Source organism: Corvus hawaiiensis, chromosome 26, assembly GCF_020740725.1.
Source record: "Corvus hawaiiensis isolate bCorHaw1 chromosome 26, bCorHaw1.pri.cur, whole genome shotgun sequence".
In the NCBI taxonomy this organism is placed as follows: domain Eukaryota; kingdom Metazoa; phylum Chordata; class Aves; order Passeriformes; family Corvidae; genus Corvus; species Corvus hawaiiensis.
Genome location: NC_063238.1, coordinates 45,382,203 through 45,399,073, shown reverse-complemented (window position 1 = coordinate 45,399,073; position 16,871 = coordinate 45,382,203). Strand labels below are relative to the sequence as shown.

The window sequence follows — 16,871 nt, the reverse complement described above, 5'->3', positions numbered from 1 at the left end:
CCACCAGCACCGCGTCTGCCACCCGCCCTATGGGGACACCGTCCCCTGGGCAATGGGGACAGGGACAGACCCCCCCAGCCCCAGAGACCCCCACAGTGGGGCCCCACAGCAGCTCCCCCCCCCCCAAAGCCCCCTGCAGCGCCCTCACCTGGAGTCTGTAGGTCCGGGGGTCGGATGGAGGGATCTGGGGGGGCATCGGGGGGTGAGGGGCTGCACCCCACAGACCCCTGTGTGCCCCCCCCGGCTTTCCCATAGACCCTGTGTGCCCCATAGACCACCTGCGACCGCCCCACTGAAGGGGCCCCGTGCCCCATAGATGCCCATGCACCCCATAGATCCCCCCGTGGGACCCACAACCCACCCTGTGCCCCATAGATCCTCCCGTGGGACCCACAACCCACCCTGTGCCCCATAGACCCCCATGCACCCCATAGATCCCCCCGTGGGACCCACAACCCACCCTGTGCCCCATAGATCCTCCTGTGGGACCCACAGCCCACCCTGTGCCCCATAGACCCCCCTGAGTGACCCACAGCCCACCCTGTGCCCCATAGACCCCCATGCACCCCATAGACCCCCCTGTGGGACCCACAGCCCACCCTGTGCCCCACAACCACCCCCACCCTCTGTCTGTGCCCCACAGCAGCACCTTCGGCAGCCCCGCGGCCCCACAGCTTTTATAGGGCGCTGTGGGGGGAGGGGGCGGGGGGAGGAGCAATGGGGGGGTGGGGAGGGGGCTGATAAAGGAAGGGGAGGGGGCGGCTCCCCCCTTCCCCCCCCGCCCCGTGGCGTCTCCGTGGGGCTGAGGGGTCAGAGCCCCTCCGTGTTCGCCCCATAGCGTGAGCTGTGGGGCAGAGTAAGGGCGGGGTACCCTGGGGGTGGTCTGGGGTCCTATTTGGGGGGGTTTCTATGGGGCAGAGCAGGGGGGGTCCCATTTGGGGTTGGCTGGCTGTGGGGCAGAGCAGGGGGGGTTCAATGGGGCAGGAACAAAGGAACCCCTTATTTGTGGGGCATATGTGGGGCAGGGATGGGGTGCCCCTCATTTAGGGGATTCTATGGGGCAGGGCCCTCATTTAGGGGGCTCCATGGGGCAGGGATGGGGGGGTCCCTCATTTCGGGGGCTCTATGGGGCAGGGATGGGGGGGTCCCTCATTTCGGGGGCTCCATGGGGCAGGGATGGGGGGGTCCCTCATTTCGGGGGCTCTATGGGGCAGGCCCGGGGGTGCCCCTCATTTCGGGGGCTCTATGGGGCAGGCCCGGGGGGGTCCCTCATTTCGGGGGCTCTATGGGGCAGGGACAGGGGTGCCCCTCATTTCGGGGGCTCTATGGGGCAGGGACAGGGGTGCCCCTCATTTCGGGGGCTCTATGGGGCAGGCCCGGGGGTGCCCCTCATTTCGGGGGCTCTATGGGGCAGGGACAGGGGTGCCCCTCATTTCGGGGGCTCTATGGGGCAGGCCCGGGGGGGTCCCTCATTTCGGGGGCTCTATGGGGCAGGGACAGGGGTGCCCCTCATTTCGGGGGCTCTATGGGGCAGGCCCGGGGGGGTCCCTCATTTCGGGGGCTCTATGGGGCAGGGACAGGGGTGCCCCTCATTTCGGGGGCTCTATGGGGCAGGCCCGGGGGGGTCCCTGGCCAATGTCCCCACACCGGGGGGTGCTGACAGCCCGTCCCTGTCGCTTCTATATCGGGACACGGCGGGGGGCGGGGGGGGGGGGCGTTATCTCGCCCCTCTCGTGGCGCTGTGGGGCCGCTGTGGGGCCGCTGTGGGGCGGGGGGCGGGGGGGGGGGGTCTGGCAGCTGTCCCCGGACACGGCTCCACTTTGTCGTGGCCGCGGTGACAAAGTGTCCCCGCGAGGTGACAAATTCCTGCGGGCGGGGGGGGGACAGGGGGGGCTCCACCTTCACCTCCACTTTGGGCCCCCCCCGCCCCATAGAGGGCCCTGGGCCCCTGAGAGCCCCCCCTGCCCCATAAAGACCCAGAGGGTGGCTGTGCCCTCCCCCCTGGGACCCCCCTGGGACCCCCCTGGGACCCCCCTGGGCACCTCTGTCCCCCCCTGGACACGTGGGACCCCCCTGGGACCCCCCCGGACACCTGGGACCCCCCTGGACTCTGCTGTCCTCTGCATGGACACCTGGGACCCCCCCTGGACATCTGGGACCCCCCTGGGACCCCCCCCGGACACCTGGGACCCCCCTGGACACCGCTGTCCTCTCCCCGGACACCTGGGACCCCCCTGGACATCTGGGACCCCCCTGGGCACTGCTGTCCTCTGCATGGACACCTGGGACCCCCCTGGGGCCCCCCCGGACACCTGGGACCCCCCCGGACACCTGGGACCCCCCTGGACACCTGGGACCCCCCCTGGACTCCGCTGTCCTCTGCATGGACACCTGGGAACCCCCTGGACATCTGGGACCCCCCTGGACGCCTGGGACCTCCCTGGACACTGCTGTCACCCCCCCCCCCTCGGACACGTGGACCCCCCTGGACACCTGGGACCGCCCTGGACACTGTTGTCACCCCCCCCCCTCGGACACGTGGACCCCCCTGGACACCTGGGACCCGCCCTGGACACTGTTGTCACCCCCCCCCCCTCGGACACGTGGACCCTCCTGGACACCTGGGACCCGCCCTGGACACTGTTGTCACCCCCCCCCCCGGACACCTGGGACCCCCCCGGACGCTGCTGTCCCCCCCTGGACACCTGGGACCCCCCCGGACGCTGCTGTCCTCTACCCGGACACCTGGGACCCTCCTGGACACCTGGGGCCCCCCTGGGCACCTGAGTTCCTCCCTGGACACCTGGAACCTACCTGGAGCCCCCCTGGACACGTGGATCCCCCCTGGACCCCTGGGACCGCCCTGGACATCTGAGACCCGCCCTGGACACCAGTGTGTGTCCCCCTCTGGACACCTGTGAGCTCCCTGGACACAGAGGAGGTGTTGGGGTGCGGAGGACATTGATGGATGTGAGGAGGTGGAGGGATGGTGGGACATGGATGGACATTGGGATGGTGAGACAGGGATGGACATTGGGATGGGACAGGGATGGACATTGGGATGGTGGGACATTGGGATGGATGGACATTGGGATGGATGGACATTGGGATGGGACAGGGATGGACATTGGGATGGTGGGACACATGGACACTGGGATGGTGGGACAGGGATGGACACTGGGATAGTGGGACAGGGATGGACACTGGGATGGGACACGGAGGGTCATTGGGATGGTGGGTCATTGGGATGGTGGGACATTGGGATGGTGGGACATTGGGATGGACGGACATTGGGATGGTGGGACATTGGGATGGACATTGGGATGGTGGGACATTGGGATGGTGGGACATTGGGATGGTGGGACAGGGATGGACATTGGGATGGGACAGGGATGGACATTGGGATGGTGGGACATTGGGAGGGACACTGGGATGGGACACGGAGCAGCCGGAGCGATGGAGAACCCAGGGGTGGCAGTTTGGGGTCCGACCGCCCCTTCTTGGCTGTTTTGGGGTTGATCTTTGATGTTTATTTGCGGTGACGATGGTGACGATGACAATGACGATGGTGACGATGGTGACATTGATGACATTGATAACGATGGTGACGATGACGATGGTGACGATGACGGTGACAGTGACCGTCATTACCCCGGCGTTTATTTGGGTTCCGTCCCTGATCCCTTCCTGCCTCAACCCCAACGTCCACTCGGGGTTCTCCTCCCTCTCCACTGGCGGGGGGGGCCTGGGGGCGGGCGAGTGTCACAGCACCTGGGCTGGCACCTGGCAGGACACCTGGCACCTGTGACACCTGGCAGGACACCTGACACCTGGCAGGACACCTGGCAGGACACCTGGCACCTGTGACACCTGGCAGGACACCTGGCACGGTCCCTGGCACGACCCTCCCTCTCCTCCCGCGTCCCCCCAGGGTTTCCCTCCCTTCGCCCGGCCCAGGTGACCCCGGGACAAGCAGCGGGGACAGCACTGGGCGGGCCTCGGGAGCCGCTGCCCCCCCGGCTCTGTGTCCCCTCGGTGTCCCCTCGGTGTCCCCCGCCCCCCAGTCTGCCCAGTTCGGGGTCACGGCCGTACTGGGGGCGGTTGCGGCGCTTTTCCTTTCGTTTCTGGCCGCGCTTTTCCTTTCGCTTCTGGAGGCGGCAACGGCTCCGAGGATCCCCAGCGAGGTCACTTGGGGGGTCCGGGGAGGGGGGGGTCAGGGGGTGTCCCCTTCTTTGTCACCTTCCCCGTCACCTTCCCTGTCACCCCCTGCCCCGGGTGGGGGCTCAGCGGGCGGGGGGGTGGCAGAAATGGCGGGAGGTGACAGCGGGTGACACTCGCCGAGGTGTGCGGGCTTTGGGGGTGCGGGGGGGGGGGACACACGGACCCCTCCCCCCACCCGTGGGGCCGCGGTGGGAAAAGGGAAGCGGAGGGGGGGGAAAGGGACAGGGACAGCTCGGGGACACCCCCGGCAGTGTCACCCCCCCCCCCCCCCGCCGGTGGCGACACCTGGGCAGGTGAGGGGGGTCGCGGACCCCCCTGGCGTGGGCCAAGCGAGGGGGGTCCCGCGGGTGCCACCGCGGTGCCGGACGTGCCACGGCCACGGCGGCCACTCCTGTGCCACCACAGCCCCCCCCCCCCCCCCCCCCCCCCCCCTCCTCGGGGCTACCGGGAGAACCGGTCAGGCGATACCTCCGGGCAACCTGCGCCGGCGGCTCGGTGGCCACCATGGGGTGCTGGCCCGGTGGCACGCGGGGGGGGCTGCGGCGCCGTGTCCGGGGGTGGCAGCGGCCACGCAGCGCGACAGGAACGCGGCCGGGCGGCGCCGGAGTGACCCCGCGGCCGGCGGATGTTTGTTTGTCACCTGTGGCCTCCCGGTGGCAGCGGCGGCCCAGGGGCCCGGGGGCGAGCGGTGGCCCCCGGCCATGAGCGGGCGGCGGCGGCGGCGGCGGCGGCCACCCCGGGCAGGTGGAGGTGGCCATGGTGGCGTGCGGAGGTGAGGGAGTGGCCGGGAGGTGACGGCGGTGCCAGGTGGCGCTGGCAGGGAGCTGGGACGGGCTCGGAGCTGGCACGGGTGGCCCGGGCGCTGCCCAGCCCGCGGGCCAGCGGGCAGCGGCGCCACTCGTCCCCCCCGGCCACCGCGGCCACCGCGAAGGCCACACCAGGGAGGGCTTGGTGGCCACACCCGGGACAAGCCGGCGCCAGGGCCCCGCAGGGACAATGGCGGTGTCACTGCCAGCACCGCGGGGACAATGGCAGTGCCACCGGGTCGGCACCGCGGGGACAATGGCGGTGCCACTGCCAGCACCGCGGGGACAATGGCAGTGCCACCGGGCCGGCACTGCGGGGACAATGGCAGTGCCACCGGGTCGGCACCGCGGGGACAATGGCGGTGCCACTGCCAGCACCGCGGGGACAATGGCAGTGCCACCGGGTCGGCACCGCGGGGACAATGGCGGTGCCACTGCCAGCACCGCGGGGACAATGGCAGTGCCACCGGGTCGGCACCGCGGGGACAATGGCGGTGCCACTGCCAGCACCGCGGGGACAATGGCAGTGCCACCGGGCCAGCACTGCGGGGACAATGGCAGTGCCACCGGGCCGGCACCGCGGGGACAATGGCGGTGCCACCGGGCCAGCACCGCGGGGACAATGGCAGTGCCACCGGGCCAGCACTGCGGGGACAATGGCGATGTCACTGCCAGCACCGCGGGGACAATGGCGGTGCCACCGGGCCAGCACCGCGGGGACAATGGCAGTGCCACCGGGCCGGCACCGCGGGGACAATGGCGGTGCCACCGGGTCGGCACCGCGGGGACAATGGCGATGTCACTGCCAGCACCGCGGGGACAATGGCGGTGCCACCGGGCCGGCACCGCGGGGACAATGGCAGTGCCACCGGGCCAGCACGGGCCCTGTGCTGCCACCCCCTGTACGGGGACAGAGCCCGGTGGCACCACTGGGTTGATGAGTGGGCACTGGGGGACACTGGCACTGACCCCTCTGGGTGGGCACTGGGTGACACTGGGGACACTGACCCCTCTGGGTGGGCACTGGGTGACACTGGCACTGACACTGACCCCTCTGTGTGGGCACTGGGGGACACTGGGACCCCAGCACTGACACCTCTGGGTGGGCACTGGGTGACAGTGGTGGACACTGGCACTGACCCCTGGGTGGGCACTGGGTGACACTGGGGACACTGACACTGACCCCTGGGTGGGCACTGGGTGACAGTGGTGGACACTGGCATTGACCCCTCTGGGTGGGCACTAGGGGACACTGGGGACATTGGTACTGACCTCAGCAGGTGGGCACTGCGGGACACTGGCACTGACCCCTCTGGGTGGGCACTGGGGTCAGTGGTGGACACTGGCACTGACCCCTCTGGGTGGGCACTGGGTGACAGTGGCACTGACCCCTCTGGGTGGGCACTGGGTGCCAGTGGTGGACACTGGCACTGACCCCTCTGGGTGACAGTGGGTGACACTGGCACTGGCCCCTCTGGGTGGGCGCTGCGGACACTGGCACTGACCCCTCTGGGTGGGCACTGGGGGACACTGGGACCCCGTCCTGGGTCCGGTCCCCGCGGGCTCCGGTGACACAAATTCGGCCCCCGTGGGTGTCGGGGCCACACCCGGCCTGAGTCACCTGTGGCACGTGCCAGCCCTGCCGCCCGCGCCACCGCGGGGACAAGGGGCGAGCCGGGAGGGGAGGGACCCCCAGGGGTGTCCCCAGTGTCCCCAGTAGCCCCAGTGCCCTCGGTATTGCCCTCATCCCCAGTAACCCCCAGTGTCCCCCACTTCCAGTATTCCCAGTGCCCCCAGTATCCCCAGTGTCCCCAGCATTCCCAGTGTCCCCATCATCCCCAGTGTCCCCAGTATCCCCAGTGTCCCCAGCAACTCCAGTGACCCCAGAGTCCCCACTGTCCCCAGTGTCCCAGTGCTCCCAGTAACCCCAGTGCTCACAGCACTCCCAGTAACTCCAGCGACTCCAGTATCCCCAGTAACTCCAGTATCCCCAGTGTCCCCAGAATTCCCAGTGACTCCAGTATCCCCAGTGCCTCCCAGTGCCCCCAGTGTCCGGCACCATCCCACACTGGGAGTGGGGCAGCTGTGGAGTCAGGCAGGAGTGACTGGCCCATGTGAGGTGTGACTGGCCCATGTGAGGTGTGACTGGCCCGGGTGAGGTGTGACTGGCCCAGGTGAGGTGTGACTGGCCCGGGTGAGGTGTCACTGGCCCGGGTGAGGGGTCACTGGCCCGGGTGAGGTGTGACTGGCCCGGGTGAGGGGTCACTGGCCCGGGTGAGGGGTCACTGGCCCGGGTGAGGTGTCACTGGTCCGGGTGAGGTGTGACTGGCCCGGGTGAGGTGTCACTGGCCCGGGTGAGGGGTCACTGGCCCGGGTGAGGTGTGACTGGCCCCGGTGAGGTGTGACTGGCCCAGGTGAGGTGTGACTGGCCCAGGTGAGGTGTCACCGGCCACGTGCCGTGTCCGGCCCTGCCGTGGCCGCGGGGCTCGGAGCTGCCGGGAACCTGTCGGGCCAGACCGGCCGGCCGGGACTCACCTGGCCGGACTCAGGGGCCAAAACTCACCTGGACAACGGCAGGGGCCGGGCCTCACCTGGCCGGTCTCAGCCTGTCCCGAGTCCCGGTGGCCCCGGACCCCCCCGAGGCCGGGGCCAGGTGAGGGGGCAGCTGCGGGCGGGGGCGGGTCAGGGGGCGCGAGTGGCCACCGCCGGCGTCACCGGGGCCACCGGGCAGGAAGGAAGGGACCGGCAGCACCTTCGGGGTCCCGGCTCGGGGGCTCCCCCCGGCTGGACCCACCTGAGGTGACCTCGGGGGTCCCGGGGACCCTGTGGGGACCCTGCAGGGACACCGGGCGGGGGGGTCCCGTGCCCGTCGCCCCCGTTCCCGGCTCCCGCTGCGGCCCCGGGACGAGGGGACGGTCCCTGGACGTTCCCACGGTGGCAGCTGGGACGCGGGGGAGGGTCAGCTCCGGCCGCGGGGGAGGGTCAGCTCCGGCCGCGGGGTGGGGTCAGCTCCGGGCCGCGGGGGAGGGTCAGCTCCGGGCCGCGGGGGAGGGTCAGCTCCGGCCGCGGGGTGGGGTCAGCTCCGGCCGCGGGGTGGGGTCAGCTCCGGCCGCGGGGTGGGGTCAGCTCCGGGCCGCGGGGGAGGGTCAGCTCCGGCCGCGGGGGAGGGTCAGCTCCGGGCCGCGGGGGAGGGTCAGCTCCGGGCCGCGGGGGAGGGTCAGCTCCGGCCGCGGGGGAGGGTCAGCTCCGGGCCGCGGGAGTTTCCCACGGTGGCCGGGATGGGGCGGGAGGGGTCCTGCTCCGGCCACGTGAGTTTCCCACGGGGCTTGGGACGTGGCGGGGGTGGTGGCCAGGACTGGGGGGGAAGGGGGGGGGGGTCTCACTCTGGCCACAGGAGTTTCCCACAGTGACCAGGGGGTCCCACTCCCGATTTTCCCACGGTGGCACGCGGGGCACAGAGGGTCCTGCTCCATCCCGGGACATTCTCCCGGTGACCGGGACATGGCCGGAGTCCCCCCCTGGCCACCGGCCACTCACCGGGGTCTCTTCCCGCAGGTTGTGCCAACTGCGCCGGAGCCTCCGAACCGGACCAGGACGCCCCGATGTCGTGGCCACCCCCGTCCACTCTGCCGGACACCCCTTTCCCCAACGGGGCCCTGGCTGCGGTGGCCGCGGTGGCCGAGGCGCTGCTGATCCCCGGCTACTGGGCGCTGGACCGGCTGCTGGCCCTGCAGCCCACCACGGCCCAGCGGGCGCGCTGGCGGCGGCACCGGGCCGGGCGCTGCCTCGGGCTGGGCGCACGGGTGCTGGTGGCCCCGGTCCTGGTGCTGGCGCTGGTGCTGGCGCTGCCGCTCTCCCTCCTGGGGCTGCTGCTGTGGCTGCCGGTGCAGGCCAAGCGCCGGCCCTTCGTCCACCAGCACGCGGCCGCCGCGGCCACGCCGGAGCCCTGGGACCCGCGGCGGCCCCGCAGCTTCACCTTCCTGACCGCCAACCTGTGCCTGATGCCCAGCGGCCTGGCCCGCTTCAGCAACCTGGGCAGCACCCGCTGGCGCGCCATGGTCATCGGTCAGCGGCTGGCGCCGGGAGCGCCGGCCGAAGGCTCCGGACACCGCGATGGGCTGCTGGAGCCGCAGCGGGGAGATGGAGGGGGCTACGGGGGCACGCTCAGCACCGTGGCCTGGGGGCAGCCGGGCAGCGGGTCAGGGCCGGGGGCGCCCGGGGGGGATCCGTGGACGGCGGCCAGTCCGTCGGCACCGGTGGCTAGCACCATGCCGTGGCCGGAGATGGCGATGGCCAACCCAACGCCGGTGGCCAACCCGCGGCCAGCGGTTGACTCGGTGCCGACGCTGGCGGTGCCGATGACCAACGCAGCCCCGGGAGCCGCTCCCTCACCGGCGGCCACCCTGGGGCCGGAGCGGCCGGTCCCGCTGGCCAACCCGATGCCCTCGGTGCTGACCACCCGCATCCCGCCGGACACCGACTTCATGTGCCTGCAGGAGGTGTTCGATGCCACCCGCGGCCACCATCCTGCGCCGGCGGCTCGGCCGCCGCTTCCCGCACGTGCTGTGGGGGGTGGGCCCGGGGGGGCTGCGCTGCGGGCAGCTGCGGGTGCTGGGCAGTGGCCTGGTGCTGGCCAGCCGCTTCCGGCCGCTGGCCGCCCGCTTCCACCCCTTCCCCAACGCCGCCCGCGAGGACGCGCTGGCCAACAAGGGGCTGCTGGTGGCACAGGTGAGGGGACACCCCGGGGGGGCCGGGGGGGTGACGGGGACCGGCCCAGGTGACACATGGGTGGTGTCTCCCTCCCCCCCAGGTGCTGTTGGGGATGGGGCGGGGTCAGCGCGTCGTGGGCTACCTGGGCTGCACCCACCTGCAGGCGCCCGCGGGTGAGTGGGGACGCGGTGACGGCGTGGGGGGACACCGGGGGGAGGGGAGGGCCTGGGGGTGTTGGGTCAGTGTGGTCAGTGTGGTCTTGTCCGGCTGTGTCCGGGTGTCCTTGTCCCCCTGTGCCCGTGTGTCCCCGTGTCCCCCTGTGCCCGTGTGTCCCTGTGTCCATCTGTCCCCGTGTCCTCAGGTCCCTGTGTCCATCTGTCCCCATGTCTCCGTGTCCCCGTGTCCATGCCCCCCTGTGCCCGTGCGTCTGTGTCCCACCGTGTCCCCCTGTGTCCGTGTGTCCCCGTGTCCATCTGTCCGTGTGTCTCTGTCCCCCGATGTCCCCGTGTCTGTCCTTCTGTGTCCCCATGTCCCCCCATGTCCATATGGCCCCTGTGTGTCCTCGTGTCCCCATCCCTGTGCCCATAGCTGTCCCCATCCCCATGTCCCCATCCCCGTGTCCCCATCCCCCCGTGTCCCCATCCCTGTGCCCGTAGCTGTCCCCATGCCCCGTGTCCCCATCCCCGTGTCCCCACGCCCTGTGCCCCATGCCCCGTGTCCCCATCCCCGTGTCCCCATGCCCCGTGTCCCCATCCCTGTGCCCATAGCTGTCCCCATGCCCCGTGTCCCCATCCCCGTGTCCCCACGCCCTGTGCCCTATGCCCCGTGTCCCCATCCCCGTGTCCCCATCCCCATGCCCCGTGTCCCCATCCCCGTGTCCCCATCCCCGTGTCCCCACGCCCTGTGCCCTATGCCCCGTGTCCCCATCCCCGTGTCCCCATCCCCATGCCCCGTGTCCCCATCCCTGTGCCCATAGCTGTCCCCATGTCCCCATCCCTATGTCTCCATCCCCGTGTCCCCATCCCCGTGTCCCCACGCCCCGTGCCCCGTGTCCCCATCCCCGTGTCCCCACGCCCCGTGCCCCATCCCCGTGTCCCCGTGCCCCGTGCCCCGTGTCCCCATGCCCGGTGTCCCCATCCCTGTGCCCACAGCTGTCCCCATGTCCCCATCCCCGTGTCCCCGTGCCCCGTGCCCCGTGTCCCCATGCCCGGTGTCCCCGTGTCGCAGCCGATGCCACCATCCGTGACGTGCAGCTGTCCCTGGTGCTCCGCTGGCTCTGGGAGTTCCGGCGGGAGCACGAGCAGCCGGAGGACCTGGTGGCCTTCGATGTCCTCTGCGGGGACCTCAACTTCGACAACTGCTCCCGGGGTGGGGACAGGGGGGGACACGGGGGGACACGGGGGCGGGGCGAGGGGGACAGAGGCGTGGGACACGAGGGGACAGGGCAGGGGGACATGGGGGGTCGTGGGTTGGGGACACACGGGGGGGACATTGGGGGACACGGCGGGACTGGAGGGACGTGGTGGGGACATTGGGGGGGCAGAGGGGGTGGGGGGTCGTGGGTGGGGGACACTGAGGGGAATGGGGTGGGGGACGGAGGGGACAGGGGGGGAGAGAGGTGGGGGACATCGGGGGGACGTGGGAGCCCGGGGGGGGACACGGGGGGACACGGGGGGTGACAGCAGCGCCGTGTCCTCGGCAGGTGACGCCCAGAACCAGCAGCACCCCCTGTTCAAGGAGTTCTGGGACCCCGCACGCTGCGACCCCGGCCAGGACCAGCCCTGGGCCATCGGTGGGGACACCGCTGTCACCCCCCCGGGGTCCCCGCTGTCACCCCTGCCCAGAGTCCCCGCTGTCACCTCCCCGAGGACCCCATTGTCACCTCTGCCCGGGGACCCCATTGTCACCTCTGCCCGGGGGACCCACTGTTACCCGTGCCTGGGGAACGCACTGTCCCCTCCCTGTCCCCTCCCTGTCCCCTCCTGTCCCCTCCCTGTCCCCTCCCCGCGGCCGGGGTCCCGCTCACTCCCTGTCCCCTCCCTGTCCCCTCCTGTCCCCTCCCCGTGTCCGGGGTCCCGCTCACTCCCTGTCCCCTCCCTGTCCCCTCCTGTCCCCTGCTGTCCCCAGGGACGCTGCTCGACTGCCTCAAGATCTACGAGGAGGCCGTGTCCACCCCTGAGAACATGAAGAGGTGACACTGGGGACACGGGGGACACTGGGGACACTGGGGGGGGGGCACAGGGTGGGAGGGGGAGGGTCCTCCATGCCTGTGCCACCGTGTCCCTGTGCCACCGTGTCCCTGTGCCAGCACAGCTCAGTATCTCCGTGTCCCCGTGCCCCTGTGTCCCTCTGTCCCGTCCCCTCTCCCCTCTGCCCCCTCTGTCCCCTGTCTCTGTGACACCATGTCCCCATGTCCCCGTGTCCCCCTGTCCTTCTGTCCCTCTGCCCCCTGTCCTCTGTCCCCTGTCCCTCTGTCCCTCTGTCCCCTGTCCCTCTGTCCCTCTCCCCTGTCCCTCTGTCCCTCTGTCCCTCTGTCCCCTGTCCCCCCGTCCCTCTGTCCCTCTGTCCCCTCTGTCCCTCTGTCCCCCTGTCCCTCTGTCCCCCTGTCCCTCTCCCCTCTGTCCCTCTGTCCCCCTATCCCCCTGTCCTTCTGTCCCCTGTCCCTCTGTCCCTCTGTCCCTCTGTCCCCCTGTCCCTCTGTCCCTCTCCCCTCTGTCCCTCTGTCCCCCCTGTCCCCTGTCCCCCGTCCCTCTGTCCCTCTGTCCCCTCTGTCCCTCTGTCCCCCTGTCCCTCTGTCCCCCTGTCCCCTGTCCCTCTGTCCCTCTGTCCCTCTGTCCCTCTGTCCCTCTGTCCCCTGTCCCTCTGTCCCTCTGTCCCTGTCCCCTCAGGACGCTGTCGCAGCCCCGGGGCCGGGAGCAGTTCCTGGCCGCTCCCATCCTGTCCTGCGGAGCTCCGGACCCGGCGGCGCCGCGGCCGTGGCAGGGCCGGCGCGTGGACCGGACACTGCTGCGGAGGGACCCCCGCGCTGGCCACCGTGAGTGACCACGGGGAGACCCCCGGAGTGACCCCTGAGTGACCACGGGGCCCCAGAGTGACCACGGGGAGACCCCCGGAGTGACCCCTGAGTGACCACGGGACCCCCAGAGACCCCCGAGACCCCAGAGTGACCCCAGAGTGACCATGGGACCCCAGAGTGACCCCAGAGTGACCACGGGGACCCTGAGTGACCCCAGAGTGACCACGGGGAGACCCCCAGAGTGACCCCTGAGTGACCCCTGGGACCCCCAGAGTGACCCCTGGGACCCTGAGTGACCCTGGCACCCAGAGTGACCCCAGGACCCCAGAGTGACCGCTGGGACCCCCAGAGTGACCCTTGGGACCCTGAGTGACCCCGAGTGACCCCCGGGACCCCGAGTGACCCCTTGGGACCCTGAGCGACCCCGAGTGACCCCTGGGACCCTGCCCTGACCCCGCTGTCCCCTCAGGAGGTCACCGGGCTCTCGGTCATCACCCAGCTGGCCACGCTCTCCGACCACCTGCCCGTGGCCCTGCGGCTGCGCCTGGGGCCCGCTGACCTCTGACCCCGGCACGGCCACGGCGCCGGCCACGGCTCTGACCCCAGTGTGACCACTGCTCCGGCCACGGCTCTGGACACGGCGCTGGACACAGCTCCGGCCACAGCTCTGACCCCATCGTGGCCACTGCTCCGGCCACGGCTCTGGACACGGCACTGGACACAGCTCCGGCCACAGCTCTGACCCCATCACGGCCACTGCTCCGGCCACGGCTCTGGACACGGCTCTGGACACGGCACTGGACACAGCTCCGGCCACAGCTCTGACCCCATCACGGCCACTGCTCCGGCCACGGCTCTGGACACGGCACTGGACACGGCACTGGACACAGCTCTGACCCCATCACGGCCACTGCTCCGGCCACGGCTCTGGACACAGCACTGGACACGGCACTGGACACAGCTCTGACCCCATCACGGCCACTGCTCCGGCCACGGCTCTGGACACGGTGCTGGACACAGCTCCGGCCACAGCTCTGACCCTGATGTGGCCATTGCTCTGGCCACTGCTCCGGCCACTGCTCCGGCAACTGCTCTGGCCACTGCTCTGGCCACGGCTCTGACCCCAGTATATGACCACTCCTCCGGCCACTGCTCCGGCCACAGCTCTGACCCCAGTGTGACCATTGCTCTGGCCACTGCTCCGGCCACTGCTCCAGCCACAGCTCTGACCCCAGTATATGACCACTGCTCCGGCCACTGCTCTGACCCCAGTGTGACCACTGCTCCGGCCACTGCTTCAGCCACTGCTCTGGCCACTACTCCGGCCACTGCTCCAGCCACAGCTCTGACCCCAGTGTGACCACTGCTCTGGTCACTGCTTCAGCCACTGCTCCGGCCACTGCTTCAGCCACTGCTCTGACCCAAGTGTGACCACTGCTCTGGTCACTGCTTCAGCCACTGCTCCGGCCACTGCTTTGACCCCAGTGTGACCACTGCTCCGGCCACTGCTCCGGTCACTGCTCCAGCCACTGCTCCGGCCACTGCTCTGACCCCAATTTGGCCACTGCTCCGGCCACTGCTCTGGTCACTGCTCCAGCCACTGCTCTGACCCCAGTGTGACCACTGCTCCGGCCACTGCTCCGGTCACTGCTCTGGCCACTGCTCCGGCCACTGCTCCGGCCACTGCTCTGGCCACTGCTCTGGCCACTGCTCTGGTCACTGCTCTGGCCACTGCTCCGGCCACTGCTCTGGCCACTGCTCTGGTCACTGCTCCGGCCACTGCTCCGGCCACGTCCCCGTGAGTGTCACTGCACTGGGGGGTGACCGTGTGGACACGATCAGTGGTGGCATTGATCCGGAATCGGGGCCGGATTGGTCCGGTATTGATCCGATATTGATCCAGTACTGGGGCGGGATCAGTCTGGTATTGATCTGACATCCATCCGGCATTGATCGGGCATTAATCCAGTATTGATCGGGCACTGATCCGGCATCGATCGAGCATTGATCCAGCATTGATCGGGCATTGATCCAGCATTGATCGGGCACCAGTCCGGCATTGATCGGGCATTGATCCAGCATTGATCGGGCACCGATCCGGCATTGATCGAGCATTGATCCAGTATTGATCGGACACTGATCCAGCATTGATCGGGCACTGATCCGGCATCAATCGAGCATTGATCCAGCATTGATCGGACACTGATCCAGCATTGATCGGGCACCGATCCGGCATTGATCGGGCATTGATCCAGCATTGATCGGACACCAGTCCGGCATTGATCGGGCACCGATCCGGCATTGATCGGACACTGATCCAGCGTTGATCGGGCACCGATCCGGCATCAATCGAGCATTGATCCAGCATTGATCGGGTATTGATCCAGCATTGATCGGGCACCGATCCGGCATTGATCGGACACTGATCCAGCGTTGATCGGGCACCGATCCGGCATCAATTGAGCATTGATCCAGCATTGATCGGACACTGATCCAGCATTGATCGGGCACCGATCCGGCATTGATCGGGTATTGATCCAGCATTGATCGGGCACTGATCTGGCATTGATTGGACATTCATCCAGCATTGATCGGGCACCGATCTGGCATTGATCGGGCATTGATCCAGCATTGATCGGGCACTGATCCGGCATTGATTGGACATTCATCCAGCATTGATCGGGCACCGATCTGGCATTGAGCGGGCATTGATCAGGCACTGATCCAGCATTGATCGGGCATTGATCCAGCATTGATCGGGCACTGATCCGGCATTGATTGGACATTGATCGGGCAGCGATCCGGCATTGATTGGGCACCAATCCGGCATTGATCGGGTATTGATTGAGCACCAGTTCGGCATTGATTGGGCACCAATCCGGCATTGATCGGACATTGATCGGGCACCAATCCGGCATTGATTGGACAGTGATCCAGCATTGATCAGGCACCGATCCGGCATTGATTGGGCATTGATCAGGCATTGATCGAGCATTGATCAAGCATCGATCGGGCACCGGTCCGGCATTGATTGGGCATTGATCAGGCATTGATCGGGCATTGATCAGGCACCGATCCGACATTGATCGGGCATCGATCGGGCACCGATCCGGCACCAGCCGCGCGCTGTTCCGGTGTCCGGTGTCGGCCGCTCCTTTTATCACGGAATTTCGGAAATCTCTGGTGTGGGCTGAGTTTGTGACTCGATCCCAGCCGGGATCGGGAACGGGATCGGGATCGGGAATGGGGATGGGATGGGATTTATGGCATGGGATTTATGGGATTTACAGGATGGGATGGAATGGGAATGGGATGGGATTTCGTGGATAATGGGATGGGATTGATGGGATGGGATCCATGGGATGAGATGGGATTTGTGGGATTTATGGGATGGAATGGGATGGGATTGATGGGATGGGATGGGAATGAGACAGGGACGGGAATGGGATGGGATTTCTAGGATAATGGGATGGGATTGATGGGATGGGATGAGGGCGGGAATGGGATGGGATTTATGGGATGGGATCCATGGGATGGGATGGGATGGGACTTGTGGGACTTATGGGATGGGAATGAGGCAGGGATGGGATGGGATGGGATGGGATGGGAATGGGGATGGGATGGGAAGGGATGGGATGGGATGGGATGGGATGGGATGGGATGGGATGGGATGGGATGGGAATGAGGCAGGGATGGGATGGGATGGGATGGGATGGGAATGGGGATGGGATGGGATGGGATGGGATGGGATGGGATGGGATGGGAACAGTCCCAGGAGAGAGGGTCAGGATTGGGAATGGGATCGGGAATGGGAATGGGGGGATGGGGAAGAGGATCGGGAATGGGAACGGCCCCAGGAGAGTCGGGATCGGGATCGGGATCGGGGGAGGGGGTCCCGCTCCGGCCGCAGAAGGAACGAAACGGCTCCGCCCCCAAGCCTGGATCCGAACCCTCCTGTAACAGCCGGCATTGATCCGGTATCGATCCCACATCGGGTCCTATTGATCCGGTATCAATCCCACATCGGGTCCTATTGATCCGGCATTGATCCCACATTGGGTCCTATTGATCCGGTATCAATCCCACATCGGGTCCTATTGATCCGGCATTGATCCGGC

General features: G+C 68.5%; 1 protein-coding gene across 7 annotated transcripts; it reads left to right on the top strand.

The window, feature by feature from the left end:
* Window positions 1-3,385: 3,385 nt before the first annotated feature.
* LOC125316908 (sphingomyelin phosphodiesterase 5-like) lies at window positions 3,386-15,930 on the top strand. 7 transcript variants are annotated; one of them, XR_007199898.1, is made up of 8 exons: window positions 9,448-9,755; window positions 9,838-9,910; window positions 10,965-11,105; window positions 11,440-11,529; window positions 11,865-11,928; window positions 12,626-12,771; window positions 13,223-15,282; window positions 15,800-15,930. XR_007199898.1 is itself a non-coding variant. In XM_048286319.1 (7 exons), the coding sequence occupies exons 1-7, from the start codon at window positions 9,534-9,536 to the stop codon at window positions 13,309-13,311; spliced, it is 825 nt and encodes a 274-aa protein (XP_048142276.1). In that variant the 5' UTR covers window positions 9,448-9,533; the 3' UTR covers window positions 13,312-15,930. The 7 variants fall into 7 exon arrangements, 5 of the variants coding, with proteins under 5 accessions (XP_048142273.1, XP_048142272.1, XP_048142274.1 ...); XR_007199897.1 differs by having other exon boundaries at window positions 15,470-15,930; XM_048286319.1 differs by having other exon boundaries at window positions 13,223-15,930.
* Window positions 15,931-16,871: the final 941 nt, after the last annotated feature.

Excerpts from the sequence above, each read along its gene's own strand:
- LOC125316908 (XM_048286315.1), top strand. Across the intron at positions 9,756-9,837 it reads AGGGGCTGCTGGTGGCACAG|GTGCTGTTGGGGATGGGGCG; the intron begins GTGAGGGGACAC and ends CCTCCCCCCCAG.